This window comes from Synchiropus splendidus, chromosome 5 (genome assembly GCF_027744825.2).
Source record: "Synchiropus splendidus isolate RoL2022-P1 chromosome 5, RoL_Sspl_1.0, whole genome shotgun sequence".
NCBI lineage: Eukaryota > Metazoa > Chordata > Actinopteri > Syngnathiformes > Callionymidae > Synchiropus > Synchiropus splendidus.
In genome coordinates this window covers 14,142,502-14,170,344 of record NC_071338.1, presented here as the reverse complement: position 1 = coordinate 14,170,344, position 27,843 = coordinate 14,142,502, and the positions used below count along the sequence as shown (strand labels likewise).

At 42.8% G+C, this 27,843-nt stretch overlaps 4 protein-coding genes across 21 annotated transcripts in view; 3 read left to right on the top strand and 1 right to left on the bottom strand.

Annotated features, from left to right (window-relative positions):
* Positions 1–13,385, bottom strand: part of myo9aa (myosin IXAa) — a 67,938-nt gene extending 54,553 nt beyond the window's left edge. For 4 of the 15 annotated variants that reach the window (XM_053864390.1, XM_053864389.1, XM_053864392.1 and 1 more), the window contains exon 1: positions 12,960–13,383. The gene's annotated coding sequence lies outside the window, so the exon portion shown is untranslated. Of the gene's footprint in view, positions 1–12,959 lie in introns of all 15 variants that reach the window. The other 11 variants (XM_053864383.1, XM_053864391.1, XM_053864396.1 and 8 more) reach the window with 4 other exon arrangements.
* Positions 13,386–13,492: 107 nt separating this feature from the next.
* Positions 13,493–16,917, top strand: senp8 (SUMO peptidase family member, NEDD8 specific). 3 transcript variants are annotated; one of them, XM_053865370.1, is made up of 2 exons: positions 13,493–13,571; positions 15,350–16,917. In XM_053865370.1, exon 2 carries the CDS (start codon positions 15,365–15,367, stop codon positions 16,022–16,024), a length of 660 nt encoding a protein of 219 aa, XP_053721345.1. In that variant the 5' UTR covers positions 13,493–13,571; positions 15,350–15,364; the 3' UTR covers positions 16,025–16,917. The 3 variants fall into 3 exon arrangements, with proteins under 3 accessions (XP_053721345.1, XP_053721346.1, XP_053721347.1); XM_053865371.1 differs by lacking the exon at positions 13,493–13,571 and adding an exon at positions 13,578–13,734; XM_053865372.1 differs by lacking the exon at positions 13,493–13,571 and adding an exon at positions 13,794–13,888.
* Positions 16,918–17,039: 122 nt separating this feature from the next.
* LOC128758897 (sentrin-specific protease 8-like) lies at positions 17,040–18,937 on the top strand. Of its 2 annotated transcripts, none has more exons than XM_053865369.1 (2): positions 17,040–17,447; positions 17,780–18,937. In XM_053865369.1, the coding sequence occupies exon 2, from the start codon at positions 17,869–17,871 to the stop codon at positions 18,559–18,561; it is 693 nt and encodes a 230-aa protein (XP_053721344.1). In that variant the 5' UTR covers positions 17,040–17,447; positions 17,780–17,868; the 3' UTR covers positions 18,562–18,937. The 2 variants fall into 2 exon arrangements, with proteins under 2 accessions (XP_053721344.1, XP_053721343.1); XM_053865368.1 differs by having other exon boundaries at positions 17,654–18,908.
* Positions 18,938–19,721: 784 nt separating this feature from the next.
* On the top strand, positions 19,722–20,985 carry LOC128759300 (sentrin-specific protease 8-like). Its single transcript, XM_053866172.1, has one exon. It carries the CDS (start codon positions 19,904–19,906, stop codon positions 20,582–20,584), a length of 681 nt encoding a protein of 226 aa, XP_053722147.1. The 5' UTR covers positions 19,722–19,903; the 3' UTR covers positions 20,585–20,985.
* Positions 20,986–27,843: the final 6,858 nt, after the last annotated feature.

The window sequence follows — 27,843 nt, the reverse complement described above, 5'->3', positions numbered from 1 at the left end:
CGAGACTAAAACATACGATAATGACCCCCCCCACACACACACACCCCACCCCCCCACACACACACCCCTTGTTCTTTTCCGGCAGTTACACTATAAACATGAGTCATTAAAAGAGACTTGTAGTTTATTGCTTTTACTTCCATCAAACGCGGGAATGACCAAAGATAGGAGCTAGGATAACCAAAACCATAAAACATGTGCCACACAGAAACTCATTTCTCATTTAATGAAACTGAGCAGTCTTCAGAATAGCCCCTGCCCCTCACCCCGTGCCACAGGGGGTGGAAATTGTACCTCAGACATGAAACACATACACTTCGACTGGTAATAAAACCAACTACATAAAAAGCCGTGAAAACGCAGAGGGCTTTGATTCGTCTTGTAAGAACCAAAGAGAAAAAAACTTTGCATTTCCACTAAAAGAATGTTCTCAGACATTGTATGGAACCAACAACACTTTTATAGGCTGTTACTGGTTCCCATGTGTTTACTTGTTTTTGTAATTGGAGAACATAAAAACAAGGAAGCTCTTTTTTCCACTGCATATCCTGGTTTGACCTAGTAAATGAAGGTGTTTGGAATGAATTTGTCTACTGGTTCCTTCCAGTAGCCCGAAAAGGGCAGCTTGGGTGGACTGCAAGACAAGATGAGAAAGAAAAGTTCTATAAATGCTTTGTCTCTCATTTACGCAAGAGAGCTGGCCAGTCTCACAGTCACATAGAGAATTCACAAGACTCCACATTGGAGCTTCTCTATCTGCTACGTAGATCAGATTTAATAGTGATTTTAACAAATGTGGTAAAATAAAAGATGAATAAGAGCTCAATAAATCTACGGCGAAATGACTTCTGTGCATTTTACGTAAAAGGGATTTTGTTTCCGACCCAATGGTGACAGGTAGTTGCTCTGTCTCTTCTAAGAAAAAAAACATGGCTTCGCCTACAGCTGGGTGTCATTGAACATTATCCCATGAAAACCAAGGGCATTCTGCAGAGCTATGATAAAACAAGGTCTTCAGGTCAATGGGGGGAATGATTTTGGCTATTACACGTGCAAAATGTAGATTATCAGATCCAGAAAGAGGTTTGCAGTAAAGCCAGTAAGACCGGAGACAAAAGTCAAAATGACTAGTAAGGCAGTGAAACATTACGGTTATCTGCATCTGGAGTGATGATTCAATGTCCTGAAGAGCAAGATAGATATTGGTGAAGAGATGACCTCTGCAATGTCGGATCAGCTGAAGAATGAGAAGGTCAGCTGATTGATGCGACTGTGAAGGTGGCAAACAAGTGCCGACGTGCTCGCCTCCAGACTCCCTCTCACACACACCAGTATTCCTACCCACATGTATCACAGTGTAACACAACCCCAGACTCCCCAGCCTCGCACAAATAGTTCACCTTCAGCCTCGAGGCGGAGGGCAGCTCAAAGAGAAGCCTTGGCCTTGTGAGCCAGCGATTTGTTCTTTGTACCCGGTATTAGGCCGTGTTTCTGTGATCTGATCTGGGTGCATCTTCTATCTCCTGACCACCAACAGATGTTTATACAAGAGCTTTCTCAATATTTGTCGCACAAACAAAAATAATGCCTGAACAACATTTGGCATATGAGAAATGAGCAGGTTCTGCACCACACTTGCGTGTATTGCATGACCCTAAATGAAGGTACAGCTGACCAAGACAGTATATACACACTGTGCAGAGTCCATCCCAATTAGGTAGCAGACAGTAAATGGTTAACATGGGTCACTGTTGTTCTGCGACTGCATGGTAAATTGACTGTGACGTGCAGATGCAGAGCAGTAGCACACCCTCCGATCTCTGTTACACAAAAACATCCATTTCTGGAAACAAGTGTTTGAGTTCAACAGGGTTCATTTAACAACCGTACGGTCTCGGAAACTTGTTTAAATTAGAGAAAAGCAACACATTTCCAGCTTGAAAAAGAGGTGCAAAAGGACAAAGCCGGTGTTCTCTGTCAACACAGACCATCATTGAACGTTTGCCATTAATGACTTCCAGACTCATCAGCAAGAGTATAAATAAACCAATAAAGCTCTGGTTTCTTGTTCAGCTGGAAGTTCCACTTTGAAGAATTAGGGCGGTATGAGTCTCGTGACCTGCAGGGAGTGGAGGTGAACAGTATCTATGCTGAATTTACCTGTCAGCGACAGTCTGGCTTCTTCTGTGCCGACATTAATCTGGTTTGAGGCACTGTTGGGAAAGGTCACCTTTTTCCAGACACATTTCATCCTCACTCTAAATGATCTCAAGTTTCCAGAGCTATTGTTGTGAGTGCTGATGAATGGAACGAAAACAGAAATATTAAAGAGAAAATATTTCAGCAAAAGAGGAAAAGAGAAAACTGAGGCCAGAGAGAGGAGGATGTTGGTTTCCTGACATCTGAGCTCGGTTAAGTCCTTGCTTGCCTTTTTCCAAGATGAACACTTCAACTTGAAAGGATTTATCATCTTTACAACGCAAATTCTTGTGTGGCTTGGTCACCATCGGTGCTATAATATTACAGACCGACAATAAAAAATTGATGAATAACAAGACATAGGCAAGAACTAATTTTGCTTGTGTTGTGTGGTACAAATATGGCAAAAACGATAATCACCAGGGTTTCCCACAGAAAGCCCTTTGGTCATGGTGAAAATCTGGGGACCAGCTTGAGAGGAGAGCCCTGCAGGAAACCCTTATCACAAATATTTTGTTAAATGATGTCATCAGAATTATTCATGAGCTTAGACAAAAGGTGTAAAAGTACCAGTGCATGTGTAACCAATTCTGGATACAAACAAGTGGCAAATGTGTTAGCGATTGAAGGATCATACTAAGGCTAGAAACAAACTCCCGCAGCAGCAGGTTCAGAGCTGCAGAGAAAAGGCAGTCCATTCATTTACTCCTCATATAAAACATGCATAGCGTAATGTCAAAGTAAAGACAGCCCCACTAAAGACATTGCAGCCAACTGTGTCCAAACACTTCAGCCACGTAGACAAAGCTCAGACAAGTCAGAGCAGGAATTAGTGTCCACACAGTAATTAAAAATGACCAAAGGCCTCTCCGGACCGTCTGTGCTGTGGCGGATCACTGAGGCTAGTCGCTCTGAATGATGCTCCACCAGCTCCTGCCACATTCCACGGTTTACACATCAACAGGTGACACAACCGACACTAAAATAAGACTGCTTGCACGAGAACATGCAAGCCTTTTTTTAGAGGGAGCACCACAGGCATCAGCTAAATCTGGAGCGGGACTCTGTCATCGCATGGCAGTGTGGGGTTTTGTTATTGTGTGAAAGCGTTGAAGAGTGCAGGCAGATGGAGGTTTGACTTAGATTAGATGTCCTTTCTTATTCCCACTCCTATCAAGTCAACAATTGTTAACACTTGCTTCATGCACTGATGCCAACTTGTCCTCAAACATAAGGTGAAAAAAAGTTCCAAATAGGAGGAATAAATAGCAAATAACAAAAGCAAAAAAAGGGTTATGATTGAACATGCTGCACATTATATATGCCAGTTTTAAACACTAAAAGCAAGTCAAACTCAATGCAACATGTCACAAGGGCTAATATGTTATGTACTATATACTATTTACATCTCATAAAGGTAAATGAATCAATTGTTTTATGTTGAGGATGGAAAAATGACAAAATACTATAGTGATTATAGTGATACTATCCTCAATACACAGCTGACAAACTGACAAAATGTGTGTCATTTCAAAACCATTTTCCATATTCTTCATACAGTTATCATTTGATGGCACTAGCTGAGCAAACATTCCAAAGTGCAAGGTTAAGAAGAAAAGAAAAAAAAAAGTCATAAATACCTGCTGGATTTATATCAGTGGACCATCATAAAACTGCAACCGGAGACTTGTAACACACTCGCTTTGTGCGGCTCAACAATTTCAAGAGGATTAATGTAAGTAAACAAATTATGAAAGACGCGTCTATAATAGACCTCACACAACTGTGAACAGGACCACTCCTCTAGTTGTCATGGAGACCTCCACTTCCTGCGTTCACTCCCAGGACAATGACAGTAGCCTTCGGTCAGACAGGAACTTACCCGGGGGCTGTGGGCTCAACCAAAACCATCATAACACCAGGCATGGTCCACACACAGCAACACACACATAGTCAAGTCACAAATGTTCTTGGCATGAAATATTTAAGGAGATATTTACAATGACATACAGCAAGTTGATTTTTAACAAGAGATAAATTGCAGCGCAGAGAACACGTCAGTATTTCACCAAACACATTTTTCAGTTTCCAGCCAACACACCTGCATTGTCGCTCCCTCCAGCCATTCCTGCAGAGCTGGCCTCTACTAACTCTGTTATTCACATTTCATCGTATCAGGTTTTCAAACTGTAAGTTAAAAAAAAAAAAAAAAAAAGGACAACTCTTTGTCCACTGCCCGTCTACCATTTACACATCTAAGAGATCAGGATCACTTTCATTTCACCCTCCAACATGTCTGGTCATGTATTCTACAGTATCTGCCATCAGGAGAACAAGAGAGCTCATCCACATCACATTAAGCTATAAAAAGACTTGAAAAAGGGCTTTAAAATGCAGGCGCAACACACAAGCTGAACAAATTGCCACAAACTGATAGTCAATGCTTAAACCTCTAACAGAAAAAGTTTGAGTTAACCGTGGACCATGTTTTCCATTTCAGGTTCCACTCTTGCTCTGGAAATATCAATATGACGCCACATATTCTACGTTGGGCCGACAGAGGAGAAAAAGCACACCACCCAACAAAGAAGTAGGCCAGCAAATGGATGGAACATCATCAACAGATGTTCGAAAAGCATCACCGCCAAACTGCAGAACGGTCACGGAGTCAAGTATTTTTAGGCCTGCAACAGCTTAGTCGTCTTTATCAAAACTCCATTGCTAGGAAATGTCAAAGAAAAATCTGACCGCATCAAAAAAAGAACACAAATTCACAGATAAAAATTCTGGACACAATATTTTCCATTTGTTTTCGTTTTATTCCCTGGGGTCTCAAACTGGTCCACAAAAGGGTTGCAGTGGGTGCAGGTTTTTGTTCCAACTAAACTACGAACATACAGTTTAACCAATCAGGTGTCAGCACCAGACTGATCAACTGATTATATTCTTCAGACACCTCATTGGTAAAAATATAACAAAAACCTGCACCCATTGTGGCCCTCTGAGGACCAGTTTCAGACCCGTTTTCTGCCAAAGGTGTTGCCATTCATAGCATAATGATGTTTACAGCTACGTGGCTGTTGTATGAGAACTTCTAACATTCATATCTTAGCATGAAAAAGATGTGAACTGGCATTATTTAGAATTATCTCACACCTAGTAAAATGGTATTTTCCATCTCCTCTATAAATTGAAATATTTTGATTTTTTTTTTTTTTTTTTTACAAATAATCGCAGTAACCAACACATCAAACACCATAAAGCATTGGCTACATAAAGCATTTAGACACACTTCTAAGCAGGATTCTTCAAATTCCAAAACTTCTATTTCCAAGGCTGAGTGGAGGGGAGTAGTAATGACTGTGAACGCACACAGAGCACTGACAAAATGCCACCACGACAGCCGGGTCATCAGGTGGCGGCTCCACGTTGTACGTTCTGACCAGGTTAAGTATATATCATTTAGTCACTCTCCTTTTCCGTCACACTCAAAATTATGTATGATTTTTTAAGCTTCTTTTGTGCAGCGGAGTACGATAATGACTTCCCTCGGGGCATCCAACACCTTCTTAGAGAGCGAACAAAATCACTAGGAATCACGTCATGAATGGGCACCAGTGATCAAAGGAAGAACGCAATAATAAAACAGCATTTACGTTGTTGGCAACCCAAAACGGCAAGGGCCTGGGATTTCTGCGATGTCAGACGCACACGGATTGAACACAATAATTGCACTACTTGACAACTTAATCAGTCCTGTTAGAGAGATATGCTTATTTTCCTTTGCTGTGAACTTTTAATGGGACCATGTGCATGAGTTACAGACAAAAACTGATAATAAATATATCTAACAACCAAGAAACCGGTGAGAAAATAAATCATAAGTCATGAAACCAAAATTGCCAAAGAGTTTGTCACAAAAAAACATGCAAAAATACATTGATATTTGCTCATCCCAGCACTCTCAGCGACACATATACAACTTTCTCCTTGGCAAGCTGTGTCGATACTAGGTGTGTGAGCACTGAGCAGTCAGCACCTCAGAATGTCCACCATCTTTAAAAAGCTTACCTCAGCAAACGGTTATTAACTCACTAAAACCAACAGGGTGTCTCTGAAGTTTTCAAACCAAAGGCGGAAACACAAGACAGGCACCAGATCTTGTTTAAAGAATTCAAGGAGAGTGAGTGTCAGTTTAATAGCACATGTGTCACATTATACTCAACCAGAATATACGCTCCATTATTTGTGCTTCAGAGTCAGCTCACAATGTTTGGAGAAGCACAGGCTTCCTATTTTTAATTGGTGGCTTCTACTTCACTACCCGGTGGATAATGTAACACTGCCACCATATAACTGCAATCCGATCTTAAGTTATCTGAACTAAACTTAACATTGATGTTTCCTTTACAGTAACGGTCATAAGGTTGACTCTGGCCAGGAGAAGCAGGAGGAGAGTGAAACACAGACTGCCAGAAATGACAGGAGATTGAGAATTGAAAACAATTTGGATGACTTAAGTAAAAGAGATTAACATAAGAAGGTCAATGCATAAGAAGATATCGCCGATATTTGAAGTTGTAGGCCACTTCTGCTCTTTCTTTTTTCAATCAAAAGAGACTCGCTGGCAACTAGTTCTGCAGTTCAAATTCTCTGCAAAAAGATGCTGAGCTACAGTGACCTTAAACATTGAGAGTTTGGACATAAGAGAACAAAATCTGCATTCATTGGTAAGAAGAAAAAACAATGAAACACAAAAAACACAGATGAGCGAATCACTTTGGGTTTGTCTTGCGTCTGAAGTCTTAATGCTGGTAAAAACAATCTCAAGTAGAGCTGTCAATCTTACTGATGTGGAACATCACATGAGCTTCAATTGTTGCAGTTGAGTGACAGGGGACCATTATAATTATAAAGTATGTCACAGGCTATATTTAATTATCACACTAGCCAGAAGTAGCCAGCATGACTTGAGTTGAACACGTCCAGTCTAGAGCATGACTTGGTAACCACCTTGGTAACCCAGTGAGCAGTAGTAGGTCAGGAGGATGCTTGACACTTGATATTACGTTTTGTGATTTTAGGATCTCGAATGTCCAAACCAAGGCCTTCTCTAAGCTGCACGACTGAAAAACCTAAAATGTCGAAATGACTCATTTATGAGCAGTGGCTCCACTCAGAGTCTCTAATATTACCTCCTTAAATCAATAAGGAAGGAGCCTCTTCTGCTCATCTCATCCACTCTCATCACTTAGCTTCAAGGCCATAACTAAAACTGAAACAGATGCATGACAAATGGATCAACCCTCACTACCAGGGTTCAGGTATCCCAAATTTTTTAAAGGATACCATTATGATAAGAGTATGATCCACTGCATTATTAAAACAGAAGAGGAGCAATACAGCATTAGCAGCAACAGATGTTCTCTCTCATTGACAAATATCACAAAGTGCTCATCAATAATTCAACAGTATGGACGGCGTCTCAAATTTTGCCCAAATGTGTTCATTAAAAAAAGGCCATGACTGTGAACATTTACGACTCTGAAGGACAACATTAGAAAAGAGTGTATCAGAGGGACAGCGCGTGATCACCTCAGTACAGACTCAACAGTCCAATATTAATATTATTATAGTCCAAATATTAAGGCTAACTGGTAACAGTGAAAAAGCTCTTCTTTAACTATTTGTCATTTTAGTCAACTAGTTGAATTTCAGAGACCTACTCGAGCAGTGCGGTTGGAGTCTCTAGTCGCCGATGAAGGGCAACAAACAAGTCGTGGAACCAAGTATTAGAGAAACTGACAAGAAGTAAATTCACCAGCTGATTGTAATGACAGGTCATCACGGCCAAAGTGAGGTCTGAATGTTCGGCACAATTTTGAGAACATCTGTTTAGCGCATTAGGAAAAACATGACATGTAATTACAGGGCAGCATTACAGTCTCTTTGCTTGTCTTTTTTGTCGGAAAGCAGCCGATGGCGGCCTCTCTGACTTCAGCAAACCGCAATCCTTTTTGAAACCTGAGTCTGCTGCTGCAGAGTGATGATAATGCAGGTTTGGTTGCAGGCTTCAGTGACATGACAAAAGATGTTGGCTAGGAGCATAAAGTCAATGCTGCATGTATTATTCCTCTGACTGCATGCAGGGTCTTGTTTTCATGAAGCCAGGTTCCTTGTTTTCATAAAGGAGTGTAAACAATAAAAAAGAGAAAACTAGATCTACAAAGGACTTGGAAATGAAAAGAAATGACGTCCCTTTTCGTCGACTCACTCTCATGGTCATGTAAACTAAAAGAAGTCACAAACTAGACTCCACACGGAAAAACAAGTCAACAGGTTATGGGTGTATAAATAGAGATTTACTACCCGTCTTTGTCACGGACTCTGATAAGGCAACAAATGAATGGGAGCTATAGGTTGTCGATTCTAATTCATGTGTTTAATATGACTTTGTTTACAATTTAGCGTAGCAACGAGGCTAATATAAACATAAACCAAATGCTGCCTTTGGTTAAGTGCATAACACAACAATTTGAGATGACAACAACTTATTACCAAACTGAACTCATGTGACCGTCAATGGCTTTTTAGCCACACTTCATGTCATGTTTCATCCTTGACTGCCAGCATAACTTCATCACTGGTCCATGGAAGCAAAAGCAGCGTACCAAGACAAGACTTAAAACTAAGCGACTTAATAGATATCCAGGTTCAAGCCCTTTACCTACGTTGATCATCTTCACTAGTCACACGTGCTCTTCTTGGAGGTCACCCTACACTTTCTCTTGTACTCAGACAGCAATGACCAAGTATTTTGACAAGTTTGAGCTTAAAGAGGAAATGTTATTCAATAAAAAAAAAATGTATTTTTAATTGCTAATTGTTTTTAGAATAATGTTAAGATCATGTTCAGCCTCTCCCCAGAGACTAAGTATCAGAAAAGCTGCAGATTTTTAGAACAATGATTCATTTTCTCAAGTGGGAGCAGCCCACTACCGCTTCTAAGCCCTCATTAGTTCAATTCCTCAATGCCAAAACTGAGACTTAAGGAAAAACTCATTTAGGTTGGTATTCGGGTCTGCCCATGGCTTACCTGCTCAGCCAACATGACATGAAAAGAGACGGGGCACGCAGGACTGAGAGAACCAAGTGGGTCATTTTAGGTTGGAGGGTTTTTAAGACAATAACCCCCCCACCCCACCCCAATGTCTCCAGGGTGTCTGACTTTAATAGACGAAGTAAATGAACAAAATGGTGGCTCAGAAATCCTCCATTGAGGAATCAGGACGGATGTGAGAGCGCTCCAACTTTGATGATATGGGCATTAAGGTTCAATGAGGCTCAAGGGGATTCAGTGGAGGGTGTCTACTGGCACCCTCAGTGTTCAGGCACATTTCTAGGTCAAAGGTATTGTTGGAATTTTCACAGCAGCCTTGACTTCACACACTCCGACACTCATTGGCTGGTCTGAATGATTCTGAATCCAGCAGACAGAACAGACCTGCTCTGCTTCAGAGGAAGGGCAGTTGAGATATCGAATATTACATGCAAAACAATACAAGTTTGACGACAACTACGTTCAACAAATATGCAATGGTTTCCACTGCAGGGTTGTTTAATTAAGCATTTTAAATAAGTGTATTGACAGAAGTCTTTACATACCATTTACATTCAGTGGCTTCAGGCGATTTGGATCCAAAGGTGCAGAGATTTTCCACGATAAAAGAACAAGCATGACCTCACTTTGGTGTCTATTTCTGCTATCATGTGACAAAACAGCAGGAAAAGAACGGTGTCTTGGCATCAGAAAACAAACACGATATCTTAATAAACAATTAGTAGTAAAGTAACCGATTCTCATATAGTGATTTCTTGTTTACCGTTAATAGATTATATTTTATCTGTCAACAAATCAGTTTATTGAGCATTATCTTTCATGTACACAGCTCTAATGTGGAGAGGAACGCCGTGATTGTGGCATCAATATTTGCCAGTACATTCATTTATTGCCACGCTATCTTAATGGTCGGTCAGATTGGAGAAGTATTTCAGTTTTAATCGTCATTGATTATTGAGCTTATCTCAGCCAGTTTGCTGTCAGTTACCCGCAACCATCTCTCCTCTTCCTCCTCTCCCTCACTCCCTGATAGAACACAGACTACTGTAAACTGACAGAATTCCACACTGATAAGGGCGGGAGTCTGCTGCACAGACCGAACATCGTCCTGCATGGCCCTAACACCTTTTACTTCACCAAAAGGAATGGAACTTGTGGCTCATGACAAACGGGTTCCACAGCACAGAGGCATCAGTGGACAACAGGAGGACGGTTGTGTGGACCATTGCACAAGAGCACATGCCTGAGGATTAACCGCAGGCCCAATCCTTTCTGTACCATAAGACTGCTGAGGCCTATAGGTATTGTCACAAAATACAACCAGTTTGCATTATTGACAGGGACAGCAGCTCCATTAAGGAAGTCTAGGCTTCCCCTACAACCTGCTCCAAGTGACAAGGGCCAGAACGGACCCGGCTTTGCCCTTGGATTTGCTCTGGTCTACTCACAGCTAGAAAGATCTGGGAAACTGCCAACAATTCCTCGTGAATGATGATGAGTTTAAAGCAACATTTCTTTCCATCATACCAGCTGCTTCAGACCGCACGTGAGGCTGCGAAATCCCAAACTCAACATGAGGTTTCCTAGAAATCTAGGAACATCAGGAGCGTGTCAGTGGACCTCATTTGGTTCAACAAAGATAACCACCAACTACAGTTAGTATCTCTTAAAACCTCTCCACTGCGACACCAAGTGAGCGTCTGATCCACCACAGAGATCTGCCTTGCATTGCTCACGTTAGTGGGGGAAATATTGAAGCCAACTTCACCTGAGTGGCCGCGTGACGTGACACTATACTGTATCAGTCAAACTAAATGAATTGTGGCCATTAAAAGGAGACAGACATTTTTTTTGGCAAAACCTCTGCAGTGTCAGCTCTCGTCTTCGGCGGAACGATGACTCAGGGCTAAAGATGTGTAATGGAAACACAACATTTTAAATTAGCCAACCACTACTATTACGACCTCAAATCCTCTCCAGTTGAGGCACTTAGCTCCATTATTACCAGCGGTTGTAACAAACACACGGATTAAGGTCTCCATCAAACAGAGAGATATCAGAGAATATCATCTTCTGCTTGCTTAGCTGAAGGATTTTCCCTTTGTCCAATGTTTCTATCCAAGATATCGATCAAAAGGAAATGAAAGTAAAATAGAAAACGGCCCTCTGTCCTGCTACTGTTAGCACCAGTGAGTTAATGAGGGGAAATGCAACACACTGGGAAGCTGAGCCCTTTGAGGCCAAAGTCTCCCTCATATAATGACTGGCCAAAGAAAGAGCAGCTTTGTCTGGAGCAACACAAGCTGGTTCCTCTTTAATGACTTCATGCGCATGCCAATATCTTACGCCATACAATCCCATCATGCCGCCACAACTCTTTATGGAACATCCCAATCATGTGAAGCTGCAGCACATGACCGGAGCATTCACCCAAACTCTTGCTGAGAGTTGGTTCAGCAGCAACACCTTCAGGGCTGCTGAGAGGCCGGTCGCTACCCAATTGTTTAACTGCAGTCAGGGCATAGGCACATGTCAGAGGAGACAATATTTCAACATATCCTAACTACTTCACAAAACATACTAGGTGCAACCTTAGCCAAGATGATTGTGTAGTTTAATGCTCCAACAAAAACACAGTAGAACTGATATTTCACTCTGACGCAACACAATGCATCACGACACATTGCTATGTTTAAGAATTGCTAATGTGAATATAATGAAGCTTGACATTTTGTTCTTGTAAAAAAAAAAGTCCAAACACTAAATGTGCCTGAAATGTGCATGAAAAAAGGCCACATGATAAACTTAGTTATCCATGTCATGTTGTAACTATCATCCAAATGCATTCAACAACAATGGCAATCCTAGTCGATGGCAGTGTTGGGTCAGGGGTCTCGGATGTCGACTGTGACCAGTTGCTGTAGTCTCAGTCTGGGCTGCCTCTTTCGCTGCTGCAGCTGTCTCTTCTCAAACCTCACATTCCTGCAGGACAGGCCCACTTCAGTCACATCACCTGTGCGCAGCTCAGGGCCAGACTAGACCTAAAAAGCTACTGCATTCTCTCAGGCAATTAACTGAAAATCCCCCCCGGCAAGATCTACAGATTAAAAACCAGATCAATTCAAGGATAAGGAGTTTGCATTATTATATAGACAATATTGTACACACGTGTGGATCTTTTTTAGATACATTTTCTGGAGACATTTGACATTTTTATAGATTCTCTCATAAATAAACACACAAAAAATCCTAGCTACAGCATCCACCACAAATTCATTGAAAAGTTATTCCAAAACATGAGCACTCTAACTACTTTTATTAGGACTTGACCTTTTTTTTTTTTTTTTTACCTCCAGTGGATCCACTAAAACGACATTAAGATACAATATTACTTCACCACTGCGCGTATATTAGTATTACCTCCCACCAATCTGGACTATTAGAATATAGTTAAATGAGGCACAGTTGAAAGACGACGAGTTTGCTCAAGGTGTACACTTCTCAGGTCAAAAATCTGTTTTTATTAGACCAATTCCAGAAGACTACAGTCCGAGCGTCAACTGAATGACTGGCGACAGTAACACAATTGGTTCCTGGTTTCTACCTTGGGAAGAAATGGAAGCAGAAAGAGAGAAGTTACCTTCGCGAGCCGAGGTAAATCGCCGGAGAAGTCAAGCGGCAGCCGGAGCTCGTCTTCTCAGCCTGTGCTGAGGCGTTTGGAGCCACACGGGGAAATTCTCTTTAATTCCCCTGCATTTCCGCTGAATTAAATGGTCCGTCGCTGGCTCACCCGGCACTTATCCTTGAGAAAAGCCCGAAGAACTTCCAGTTCCAGTGGAAAAGTGGCTCATGTCTGCAGCTGAGGTGTCTTTCCACTTCAGCCGTCGCTCCGCGGCTCGGTGACGGTCGCTGCGAATTCCGCCTGGGCTCGCTAATGAGCGCGGCCGCGCACACATGCGCGTTCACAGTTCCGAGGAGCAGAGTGACGAGAAATATTGACGGTGTCCAGAAAAATACAAAATCGGTAGTCGAGAAAATAACGTAAACACGGTCCGATCAATCTAAACTGCTTTTTTTTTTAATCCCCCGATTTTCCATTCCAATAAATACATTTTCAACAACTTTTAGATGTCACTTGAACGCACCACTGTGGTCACGCCTACTGTCGCAAATTGTTATGTTGAAAATCGCTTTACGTTATTTTTAGACATACGGCGGCCCCTTTTTGTGTAGCTTTCATGCGCGCATACAGGTGAGACGCCGTCGTTCAACTTGTTACTCTCCGTGTTGAGATTAAAGTCGTTCGCCTATTGCTTCGTGACATTGTTTTGGGACTTTACAGCCGTGTTTGAGTTCATCGCTTCGTACATGACATGAGTCAGCTAACCGATGCTATTCCTACTGACAACCTCGAGGTACTTTGATTGACGGATAGAAAGCGCATTGCAGTAGTTTTGCGCTCGTCTTGTCGGGAACTACGGTTACATAAACGTATGCTTTTGTGAAGTCAGGAGACTGTATGTAGAAACGACAACGATTTATCCATTCATTCGACTGAACCAGTCTGAGGTTGGCGTCCGAACAGTTGTTTCGCAATTTATGTGATGAATATTTCAAGATAACGTTCAATTTAAATATCCAAAAATGAGTATCACTGAGCTGAATCGTTCGTCGTTTCTTAAACTCAGTATCTGAGTCATGTCAGAAGTAATCGAACGTTTTGAAAAAGTTACTTTTGTCATTTGCACTAAACATCGTATACACGGAATATCCACTGTCACTAGTAACCAACGTTGATGGAAAATGTGTGAAATTCAGCCCAACATTTTGGCATATTTACTGAGAAACATTTGAATTTCACCATGTGGATCACGTTTTTTTCTTTCTAGCTGAATTAAGAGTTGTGAACAGAGGCATATTCTTGAACCTTTCATTAGCTTTGAAGCTCGCTTATGATGATGCGACTTACATTATTCGATTTTTGGCTTTATACAAAAGTGAAGATGACTGCACAGCAGCGGTATTTCTAGGATCAGAGGTCACGGGCTGTTGAGCTCTCAGACTGCTGGCTGGCCAGGCAAGAATAGTGCTCCTGCTTTGTATACATTTTAATGCAACTTTGGATCATAAGAAATAATGGAGGAAAATATAAGAACATCCCGTCTGACCCATGTTTTATTTTTATATTGAAATGAAGCAAGTACTGAAGCATGCAATTAATTAGGAAAAAAATAGCAAAGAAGATTTCCTGTTCTTGTCCACATTTACCATCAAGGCTGACGAACAAAATGCATACAATGAAATAAATAGTGGCTTCTTTTATTCAACATGTGATTTAAACAGGTACATTAAACTTGCAACATCTTCCTTATATTTATTTGCTGTGGAGTATGAAATCACCTATTAAAATTCATTCTTACCTGGACCTGTCTCTTTTCTTTTTAGAAAAAAAAAAAGATCTTACTTTGCTGCTCATTCAAAAACACAGATGTGTACAGGCAACACACAGGGTGATACTGAGCATCCAGTCAGTAAGCTAGAGTGACACCGACTGAAACTTTAAGTTGGTTAACTCGGCTAACCCGACATGAGAACATAAACAGTACTCTGCATTTGACTGAATCTAAATGAGAAATGGAGCCGGTGATGATCGTGTTGAGTGGCAGGAGTAAAGAAATGTGTTGTATTTACTTCAGGTTTTAACACCTGAAGTTGTTTTTCATCCACCCCCATCGGCTTGTGTGCTGTGCTTGGAGTGGAGAATGGAGGAGAGATGAGGGTATATGAAACCACAACAAAGGTTATGTTAAGAAGATGCAGCATTTCAGTTGTGTGCATCTGTGATACTAATCTATCTGGATCTAAAACTTCACTTTAGGAGTGGTTAGTTGGTTCAGCAACCCCCCTCAAAAGGGTCTGGAACCACCCGTACTGCATATGCATTGAGATGTTCTTTCCTTCTATGGAGTTAATGTACTTAACATCTCGAAAACCTGGTTCCTGAACACATTTGTTTCTATGTCCCTACAGACCGCCAGCTGAGAGATGGACCCAGTAGTACTCAGCTATGAGAACAGTCTGCTGCGGCGCTCTGATGTCTTTCTACTTGAGGGGCCGCACTGGCTGAACGATCAGATCATTGGATTTGCCTTCGAGTACTTTGTCACTGACTGTTTCCAACGTCTCAACAAGATGGCCGTATTCATCAGCCCTGAGGTCACGCAGTTCATCAAGTTTAGTGCCGATGCAATAGAGCTGTCTTTGTTTCTGGAGCCGCTGGACCTGCCGTCGCGTCGATGGGTCTTCCTGGCAGTCAATGACAACTCCAACCAGAGCGCCGGCGGCTCCCACTGGAGCCTTCTTGTCTTCCACCGTAACTCAAATCAGTTTATTCACTACGACTCGCAGAATGCCAGTAACTTGGTTCATGCACGGCGCATCGCCATGAAGCTGGAGCCCTTCCTGGGCAGCGGAAGGAAAGTGCACTTGGTGGAGGAGGACTGTCCCCAGCAGTGCAACAGCTACGACTGTGGAATGTACGTCATCTGCATCGCCGAGATCCTGTGTGAGATGGCGATGGGAGAGAAAGGGCCACATCTGCCTGTCCAAAACATCACGCCAGACTTCATTACGCAGAAGAGGGCGGAATGGTGCAGACTGATCCAGAGTCTGGTGCAAAGGTCTTCCTATCCAATAACACATTGATCGCCTCCATTCTATGCCATTACCCTCCAACATGAATGCACTCTCGCGCTAAATAGAGCAGAGATATTTTTTATTTACGCCATCGATTTCACAGCGTCAAACGTTCTGCACGTCTACAGACACAATAGTTCATTTGAAATGCTGTTAGCATGGGTCTCATATTTCCAAAAATATGACCTTGAGCTCACAACACGATGCTTTGGTCCATAGTTCTTCTTCGAAAAGCATTAATTGACGTCTGCAGTGTTTGTTCTAACAAACACATCAGTTTTATATGAATATGAAATAGCTTCTGGGTATTTATTCCTAACTGAACAAATGAATAATTGTAATAACTGTATTGGCATGTGTTCCTTTATCCTTGTCCAACACCGGTGGCGCGATAAACACTGCATTGCACCCCCATGAGTCTATGAATGGAACTGCTACACTCAAAAGTTGGATATTACTGCTGACGTTTGCTTTATTCAAACTATTGTAAGACAAAACATAACCACCAAAGGAACACCTCAGACTGCAGAATTGACTCTGAGCATAGATGTTGCACGAGTGGATGTCGAATGGCTCATATTTTCAGAGGCAACAGTGCAAATATACTTTTGGCAGAAATAAATAATTTCAAAACAATGCACATGATAGAAGCCTTTATTCTCGTCCATACGTGACTGATGAATAAACAGAGGTTGTGTACCTCTGAACATTGTACATCAAAACATCAGATCAGATCAGTGTTTCTTCACTTTTGAATGTGTCCTTAAATCAGAATCAGAAAACTTTATTAATCCCAAGGGAAATTATGTTCCTAACATGCTCTGTACACAACATATCACAATAAAATGAAAAAGAAATTATATTATAAAGTGCAAATAGTATTATTCCAATAGTATTTACACAACAAAGTCCTTGAAGGTTTGAGAATGAGAATTGAGAATGAAGATCAAGGAGCAGTTATGTACTTAAAGGCAAAGAGAGGACTCTAAAAGAGAGTCAACTGCTTGCAAACAACTAGTTCGTTGTCTTGACTCCAGAATTTTTAGGATCTGTGCAAAGCTTAGTGATGAAGATCATAAGTTCAAGATACTCTCTTCTTCCTGGTTAGCAGCAGAAGTTGATGATGCTGATCCAGAACCACTGCTCTCACAGGAGTAAAATGCCACTCAGGTTGGGAGGAGATTTTGCTGATAACAGGGGAAAGCTGACACGTCACCCAGCTGACAGCCATGGTGGAGAAAGAGCTGAGCCTAGGTGGAACGTGAAAGCTGAAAGCTCAGCGGCTGCTCCACATCAACACAAGCTGGTCGAGCTTCCTCAAGCGTCCAACTCAAGATGGCACCTGGTGTGAAATGTCAAGAGCAAAACAAAGAGACCAGCTGAAGGTCCTTGTTGAAGAACCTCCTTGAGCAGAAGACTGTTCATAAGCCAGGTAAAAACAGTTGTCACACATGGGATCCAGGACATGAATTTTCAGGGAGAAGTCCTGTGGTCTGATGAAACTAGACCACTGGTGGTAACAGTGTTATAGTTTCCCCACTGAGGGCTTTCATCTAATACCTGGAGGGAAAATGAGGCAGCTTGAGAACAGCTCCACGTTGCATAGTCTCTGTTTGATTCTTTATTCTGATGCAACAGGACAGTCATGAACAGGAAGGCGGATGGCGGGGAGAGTTCTCTATGACATAATAAAGTCATCAGTGTCAGGTGGTCCTGTGACACATCACAAAATCTGCATAAAAGTCTCATGATCTTCATATATAGATCTGGCACCACCTCAGTTTCCCAACCAGTCAGTCAACACCGAGCTACCACGGCGAACCACACACTGCGTTCAGGCGGCACGTTGGAAGATGGACCCAGTAATCGTCAGCTACGAGAACAGCTGGCTGCGGCGCTCTGACGTCTCTCTGCTGGAGGGGCCGCACTGGCTGAACGACCAGATCATCGGGTTTGCCTTTGACTATTTTGCCAGTGATTGTTTCAAGACGCTGAGCCAGATGGCCGCCTTCATCAGTCCCGAGGTGACCCAGTTCATCAAGTTCTGCGATGACATGTGGGATCTGTGTTTGTTTCTGGAGCCACTGGACCTGGCCTCCCGCCAGTGGATCTTCTTGGCAGTCAATGACAACTGCAACCAGGAAGCGGGAGGGTCCCACTGGAGCCTCCTGGCCTTTGTCCGCGCCTCTGGCAAGTTCATCCACTACGACTCCTTTTATTCCAGAAACAGTGCTCACGCAAAGCACATCGCCAAACAGCTGGAGCCCTTTTTGGGGATGGAGAAGAAACTGAGGTTCCAGGAGAAGAGATGCCCTCAGCAGTGCAACAGCTACGACTGCGGGATGTACGTCCTCAGCATAGCGGAGATCTTGTGTGAGAAGGCCAAAGGAGAGACACGGTCGACCCGCTTGGTCCGAAGAATCACTCCCGCCTTCATCAGCCAGAAGAGAGAAGAGTGGTGCAAGCGGATCCAAACACTGGTGCAAAGAGCTGCTCATCTCGACACCTTGAGTGTCGCACCATCTCCTCGAGACCTCCAGACTTGAGTCATGACTCCTGATTTGTAACACGCACGATTAAGTGTTCTGGCTGTAGAACGTTCTACTTGTTCTTGACATAAAGTTTTAAATACAATGTATTTATTTTTTAACTGATGTTGAAAGGTGAAACTGGGAACTGGGAACGCACCTACAGAAGACGTGAGTGTCATCATGTCACCTGAGTGACAGGAAACCAGAGTGCTCAGAATAAACCAGAGATTTCACTCAGCTGGGCTGTATATCACTGAGATGACTTGTAAAATGCAGACAATAAATGTAGTTCAGGCTCCATCAAGCGGCAACTAACACTAAATAATGCTAAACAAGAATATGGATTCAGATATAGAATCTTTTTTAATATAAATTAAAATATGCTGCTTAACATATTTTAAAGACTGCAAGCCATTGTACTGACTGTATAATAAATCAATATTATCCATATTTCTTCGCATAAGTCATAGTACATGACCGGCTGAACATGAATATGGATTCACCTTTAACAACGATCAGAGATTTTTTTCAAGGATATGAAATAATCCGTGAAATGTCCCGTTAGCTACATTTACTGACTGTTTTTTTCTTCATATTGAGGTGTAAAACCTTTCCTGTCTCCGCACTGGACCGTGGTAGAGAGTCACAGGGGAGGTGCTCGCTCTCCACACCTCCGAGGCTGGAGCGCTCACTCCAGGGTTTGATGTCCTGTTGTGGGCTGGAGATGGGACAGGGATGAGGCGAGTCTGGGACAGAGCGTTACTTGGTTTATGACTTTGTCACAGCCAAACTGCACAGAAGCGCACATTCAGAGCTGGACACGCACCGGGCACCTCTTCACTTCTGGAGAGACGTCACTCACTCAGCAACCCCTCCCACATGCAGCGGCAACACACATAGAGGAACAGCGCACCTGCAGCAGACACTCTACGTTCACTCCTACAAAAGCATATTTTAAGGCTTGGAATGCGTTATTTCTTTTTCCAGATTTCGAACAAATTGCTTCTCGAACGGCCTTCTGGAACGGATTGTGGTGGAGAACCGAGGTACCACTGTATAAGGCAGTAGTAAGTAAAGAAAGGCAGATGACTCAAACAGGTGAGGGATGACAAAGGCTGGCAAAGGAGCCACAAACAAAGGAGGAGGCTGTTTTGCGTCAACAGGGTAGAGTCTGATGTCATAAGGGACGGAGCTTAGCATCAAAATCAAAACATTGGAATTTAACGCCGTGTATTTCTGTTTGAAGCTGCTTTGTTTGGCTGGAGGAGCGTCAGAATCGAGGCCAGAAATACACCCACATTCCACGTCCCCCCCGCACCACGACCCTTGCTGGTTTCTGGGGGTCGCAGGGTGAGAGATGGATCCGGTGGTACTCCAATACGAAAACGTCTGGCTGCGGCGCTCGGACGTCTCTCTGCTGGAGGGCCCTCACTGGCTGAACGATGAGATCATCCGATTTGCCTTCCATTACTTTGTCAACGACTGCTTCCAGCTTCTGAGCCTGATGACGGTCTTCATCGGGCCCATGATCACAGAACTGATCAAGTTCAGCACTGACACCAAAGAACTCTTTATGTTCCTCAAGCCGCTGGCTCTGCCCTTCAGGCAGTGGATCTTCCTCGCCATCAACAACAACTCCCGCAACACTCCAGGCGGCAGCCACTGGAGCCTGCTGCTCTACCACCGTCCCTCCAACAAGTTCATCCACTACGACTCCCGCAGAGCCACCAACGCCATCCACGCGAGGCACGTGGCCATGAGGCTGCTGCCCTTTCTGGCCTGCAAGGAGGGCGTGATGTTTGAGGAGCACCAGTGTCCTCAGCAAAGCAACAACTATGACTGCGGCATGTACGTCATCTACATGGCCGAGCTCTTGTGTGAGCAGGCCATGGAAGAGAAGGAGCCCCTCGTTCCCATCCAGAACATCACCGCTGACTCTGTCACAGAGAAGAGAGCGGAGTGGCTCAAACGGATCCACGCCTTGATGGAGAGGGCGTCCAGTCCTGCTGAAGAGAAGTCTATTCAGAAGAGTGAATAAATGATGTGGAGTACATCTGTCTGTAGCCGCCGTCGTCATTATCGCTCAGGAAACCCCTTTATTTGACTCAGTGTTCTTTAAGGTTGGACTGTGCCGACTTGTTCACAGCCTGAGCATGAGGGTCAACTGACAAAAGTCAAAGGTCGAGGGAATGAGCTCCACCAAAGGAGAAAATCAATCTTCTGTAAAGAACAACGTTGTAATTGTAATTCAATTACTGGCCATTTAATCCAGCACAGTCCTGCTTTAACTCCTGGTACAGATAGAGTGAGCCAAAGGATTGAGTCCATGTGTTCCTGAAACATTTCCATCAGGGCCATGGCAGCAGGGGACGAACCTTCTCCTCACATCAAAACTCTATTTTGAGTTCTCATTCCAGCAAGTGGAGCCAGTTGTGACCATCCAGGGCAAATAATAAAATCCGTTCAGAAAGTAGGTACATGAGTTTTTCTTGTTCCTCAAAATACATTGAAGGACTACTGGAAATAGATTCTGAAATAAATTGCCTTTTTATATTGAACGCTGGTCCATAGTTATGCTGATTTATATTGAAATTAAGTGCGTATAAAATGAAATATTTCAATATGTTTCATGGCATATTTGCACTTCTTAATATCCTTAGTGACATTTGATCTTTTTAGGTCAACTTGTCCTTGTTGCTTAAGCACATATTTTGGATATTTTTACGTCATGTTTTGTATTCTTTGCTGTCTTACTTATGATGATGGTGCCTCACCACAGTTACAGCTTCTAATGTGGCCCTTCAGGAAATGTAATTGAACCTGAGCTGATTGGTGTGTGCTTCAGACATTTTGTAGTTTTGACTGTGCACACAAAAGAATCCCTGATGAATTGTTGTGGCTCACTGCTGAAGCAGGTGAGGGTCCTCCACGCTACAGATCACAGCAGATAAAGAACACATACTGGGAGCAGGCCAAAGTTATTGCTGTGAAATTCTGGTGAATGTTCAGTGTAAACAAAAGGTGAGAACTTGATGCTCCAGTTCCAGCACCACTCAACTTCCCCGAGGCTCACTTTTGTTCTACCCTTTCACAAACTGCCACTGAAATGTAGAAGTTCCTGCCCGCCTTGTCCTCCTCTGCTGCTTCCACATCGGCCTGAGCTGCAGCAGTTATGTAGGTCAGACGGCGCATAAACACTGGTATTAATGTCAGGGCTTCTCCAATAGCACAGACTAAAGGTGTGGAAACATCCACCACTGAAAACTATCACAACTACACTCACCTCTGACATTACTGCCACCACACCCAGTCAACACAATGACCACCAGCATCACTTTGGGAGGGCCTCAAAATGTGCACGGCGGAACTACACGCTCATCTGGAGGACGGTATCTGCTTTGCCATTTTTAAATTGGTGAACATTAAAAATAAAGTGGTCATCAATGAACGTCCAGGAGCCAATCAAACATAAATACTACCATGTAATGAAAGTGTGTTGATACCATTGAAGAGGATGTGACATCATCGCCAAGAGCAGTGGGAATGAGCGATGCATCAAAAACCAAGATGAAACATGAGCCCCATCCAGAGTATAACTACCCAGGTGACATACTGCTCTCCTTCTCCATCCACCTGGCAGCATGAACTACAGAACACAATGACTCCAAAACAATAGAGAAGTCTGATGTACGCGCTCTCTGACCAGGTCATGAATGTGTGAGCATTGCTCAACTTGATCTGTTCAACAGGACTGTAAATCTGCATGCAAACAGAACAGCAGAGGAAGGCTTCACAATACAGGTGTCAGGGACACTACATGGTAAAAGTGGGGTGACCTGTCACATGGGGGTCAAAGCTGATGAATAGCCATGTCTATTGAAGGGTTGTTTGATGCACATCCAGCTGACCGCATCACACGAGACCAAAACATCGGGTTGACTGACTAATGCTGGTAATTTTGCTGTAGTATAAAGGAGCTATGGATACCATGGGATTCCATGGTAGTTATCACAAGTGATCACTCTTAAATAGTTTAAATACTTTTTAGTCTGGTAGTCTTTGATGACAGTGACTCTTCTCCGATCACTACGGGTACACAGGATGTTTGTGAGAGCGCTCAGTTATCCGGGTCACCACGCAGCAAAGGTTTGAATCAGCTCAACCGGACCGGTAATAGTCTAAGTCTGGTTGAGCTGATTCAAACCTTTGCTGCGGTTACACAGGATGCATGTACAGCAAGTTGGTCCAAACCTCGGGTCCAGAGTGCCAATAAAGAAGAGGCACACCTCAAACCCCAAGAACAGGGGTCTTCAACTTGATCCTCAATGGTCCAGGTGCTGGTTTTTGTTCCACCCTATCAATCGCAGTGCAGTTAAAGAATCAGGTGACCGCTGAAACAGGCTAACTCAACATCAACTGGTGACAGTTTTAAGAGAACTTATCGGTTCAACTTTGTGTTGAAAGTTGAAAGCCCCGGCCTGCCGAGAAAAATGCGACTGTTTTGAGGCCCAAATATCTGTGACATAGGTATGTTGGTGGTGACTACCAGTTCATGTACCACAGTGATGAAAAATACAAGTGTCCTATTTCATGCAACTATTTAAAGTGGGACTGTTATCATCAACTTTGAGGTGACTTTCATTCATATGAAAACTGATCTTCATTGATATAGAGGTCCAACAGGACAGTGTTCACTGAAGGACCCGCTTCGTCTGTACATGGTTACAGTACATGTGGTTGCTTGGATTCTGGGACTCTGATGTGGAACTGGCAAAAGATCAAACGCATGGGAAAAGACTGTGGGCTACTCTACTAAATGACATATGTGAGAAACATGCTATGCTTTCTCATATGGATTCATGCCTGATCAAAGGTGTCAGTTAACTTCTACCTGCAGTTGAGGCTCAGAAGGGTCCTGCCCTGCTCCATTACCTTGGCCAGTAGCGTTGGCGTCAGAGCGAACAGTGTTACACTCAGCATTTCTTTCACATTCGAAAGGTGAAAGTTCAACTGAAGAGCATTCCAGGACTGACAATATGGCTCCCGGGGGGGAGAGACCGCGGCTGTGGCTCGTCTGGCCATCTGCTGAGTCCACGGGAACACACACGCACACACACACACACACACACGACATGACAACACATCATGAACATGAAATACCTGGCTGGAAACAAGTCTGTCACACACCTCTAAACTCTCTTCAAATGTGTGTATTTTTCTCAAAAATGTCTCATTAACTGTTTTAGTTATTCACAAATCGATATCATGAGGTTTCAGATAAGTGGAAAAAGTGGATTTATATACATTTCTGCGCCTGCGGACTGAGGGTCACGTCAGGTCCGCTCTCTAGACTAGAGGATTCCAGGAGTTCTATATGGGAGGAGAAAGACTTGATAGTCTGAACCAGGTGTCCGGCCCCCCTCCGCCACAGCGGGGATCTGTCAGTCACCTGAGGTTGTCCAGGTGGTCCAGCCTTTGAAGCCGCCGTCAGGTTCCTAAATGACCATCGAAGACTGCAACAGGAACAGGGTATAATCACTGTCATCTCCGGTGTCTTCACCATTTAACAAGTGTATAACGAAAGCAAATGAAAGGACAAATGCCAACTAGGACTGAGTGATCGAGTCCTTTTTTTGTAATTACATTTTTATTGCAAGTACAATACATAGGATCAAATACAACATAATGTTTTATTTGTGGAAGATATTTGAAAGCGGCATATCTCCTCCCAGTCCTCAGTTGAAATATGAATTGCCCCCTCTACTTCACATTTTTCTTTCATATACTCTGTATTGTTATTTTCCTCATAACACTGGGCCTTATATAGTTTAGATATACACTCCTGGATGTAGTAATGGTGTATCTGTAAATATCTAAAAAAATCACTTTGTTCCAAATGATATCTTCCTTTTAGGGACTGAAAACTCTGAAAAATGTTTTTTGACATAAAAGACAAGTAGTTTAGCCCCGTGTTTATCCTTGATCTAAACCTTTGGTCATTTTGATGAAGTAAAAAATGAGTGTCATATTTGCAACTTTCTTCCTTATTCTTAAGGTTGTAATGTTCAATGCTTTCCTCATCAGTCCTGTATCAGCTATGACAGGCTGAAGAGGGAAGTCTGTGCACAATCCCATCTCAATATCTTTCCATGTGGCCTTATAACCATCCCATCCCCAACACAGTATTGGGTTCACTTGTGCAGCATAGTATTTTTTTTAAAGCATGGATGAGATAACCCTCCTTTTTCTTTCCCAATTGCGGGACTTTGTATCAAACACATTCTTTAAACTGTTTTTCATTCACTTTCACTGGCAGAGTATCGGGGTAAGTATCGGGGTAGAACCATCATTTTTATTGCATCAATTCTGGAACTAATACTCAGAAATTGTATTAGGTTCCATCTGTGTAGATCAGATTTCATCTTTTCTGTCAAGGGCTCATAATTTGCACGAGTCAAATCGTTTTTTGTTAAATTTATTCCCAAGTACTTCAAAGTTTCACTATTCCATTTGAGTTTTAAGCTATTTTGAATTTCTTCTGAGGGTTCAGAATTAAAAGTCAAAACATGTCTTTGCTATATTTAACTTTTCTGAGTATTTTCATTAAAGCCCTAAATGAATTATCTGCCTCGTCCAGGAAAACCAATACATTGTCCGCAAGTATTGCCACTTTTTGTTCCACTCCTCCCACCTTAATGCCCCTCACCCTTTCACTGAGTCTTATTGAGTGGCCTAACAGTTCAATAAAAGAAGAAGGGAGAAATTGGACAACCTTGTCTTGCGGAGTTTTACATTAATGTTTATGAACTTAAGACCAACAAATGTACTTTATTCAAGTATTAAGCTATATTAATGAAGTAATAACCAGTTTATTACACAGCGTTTGTGTTACCCTACCCGATGATGGCAATGTGCAACAGTCAACATCCTTTTACTCAACAATATGGCTTCTGTTGGGTGAGCCCGCCCAACAGGTTCCTCCAGGTCATTTAGGAAATAAAACATTTTAGTTAAATAAAATGCTCTTGTTTAATATTTGCTTAGAAGCTGTTTGCAATTCGAGAAGGACAAAGCTACTGTTAGTGAGCAGCAAATGAATCCAGACGTACTCGTGGCAGTTGGTGCCATGTTTAAAGCCGCTCCCAGAGCACAATCATGGCCCCAGGAGGATCAATGTGCAAATATCTACAAGTCATGGATGTAAAAATTTAACAAAATAACACAGAGCAGCGAGAACAATTGGAATTAATTCCTATTTTATCCCTACCTGGGGTGACAGGCAGGTGAGACAGTGAGACACGCACAAGCTCGGACACCAGTCACCCATTGTTCCCTGTATGTTTTGGGACTGTGGGAGGAAATGTGAGTGCCCAGAGGAAACCCATATAAGCACAGGGAGAACATATAATCCAGGTTTGGTCCCTCCTGATGAAGTCCGTTCCATGGTCAGCCATGAGTGGCCCTGTGGTCTTTAACAATCCAGTGCAGGGAGTGGAGGAGTGGTGAGGTGTGGAAGAACAGTGTTCTTCACAGAAAACAAGGAGGGAGAATGTACTTCAAAATGATTTATTTTCATCTACATATGTACACTCAATCATCGATCACATTCCTATGAAATGATAAACCACATGAACAACACTTAGATCCTCTCAGGGTGACAGCAATAAAATTAAATTCATTTGAACGATTTCCAAAGTCAAAAAAAAAGAAAATGCCCAGTGAAACATCTTTCATGGCGGTCTCACGTTCGGCTCCTCCGAGGCGCAGGAATGTAGTAAAACTATCTGGCGGGGAAACATCACGGACGCTATTCTACTCGTGGAAGCCATTCTTAATAAACACACTACTCTCAGACTTAATTTACTTTCTCTACAACAAACACCTTAAAACTTCAGTCATCAACTTGATGGCGTACAGCCAGAAAAACACGCCCAAAGCCAGACGCATGAATGCTGTGTGTGCACGCAGAAAACCATGAACAAGCATTTTCACACTCACGGACAAACTGCAGATTCACAAGTTCATCTGTCACTAGACTGATTCAAAGATCATGAGGTGCACAGACCCTCGAACTGACACCTCTCAGGCGTGAAAGTTAATCATCTGAAAAATAAGTCTTTAAAATTGAGGTAGTTTATTCAATTCATGTTGCTCTTTGTACTGACAAAATATCCAAGAAAGAACGACAAGAAACTCCTCAAAGTCACCTCTGCTGGCAACGACTGTTTGCCATCATCGTGTGATATCCGATGTGTGATGGAACTCTGAATCATGTGGTGAGGTTTCCTCAACGTTTTTCTCTTCTATTGAAATCGTACGTGGTCACCAAATCTTTCAAAGGACTGTTCATGGTGGAATCCACCTCGGGGTGGTCTACAGGAGCGTCACAACCGACGACACCAAAATATACCAAATATTCACATGGTCTGCTCAAAGAACTGACCTAAACTGTGACTTAAGAATGTGCTTCTGCCTTTTTGTGTTTCCAATTTGAGTATTTTTTAACATTGGTATTTCATATTTTTGCTTCACTTGGCTTGCCTGTTCTGCTCTGTACTGGCTGAGATTTCCAAGTTCATGATTGCTTTATACTTTATACTTTAGGTGACTTCAATATTTTTCACTTTTACTTGGCAACACATCCTCAATAAAATGTACTTTTCTTTTTTTCACACGACTGGTTTGATGAAACACGGATGTACCTTTCGGAGCAGGTGCTGCTCCTGATTTTGTGGCGGCGGAAAGTGACAATTGTGACGAACCTGTGGTCATATTTGAACGTGAAGTTTCCATCGTATGAAACTTGCCTCCAAAATAACAGAGATAAGCGAAGAAGAAACATTCTCTTGCCAGTGGGCATTACACTGGTGAGATTAGCCTTCTACTGCTACTGCTGCCAACTACCACTACTATGCAGTGTTGCAACCACGTAAAAGTACTTTGCTACTACTGTACTGTTAAGTACATGTTATTGCTTGAAAAGAGTTTGGACATTCAGTCAGATGTTGCCACACATGAGGACAGGCGGCATGAGACAGATGTGAGATGAAGCATCTCCACTTGGTTGGAGTCTCGGCGTGCACTCACACGTGAGTGAGTCTGGCTCCTGGGCTCCAACGACACAGCAGTTCCACACAACCATCACGATAAAAGGGATGCGCTTCTCACTCCCTCCTTCACATTGCGGCTTCATTTCCAGCCTTCATACACGTATTCAAGTGTCACCATGTCGCTTCCACACCATCATAAATACCCGCGACACGACCGCTCAGTACCTGTCTTCAAGCAAACAGATTA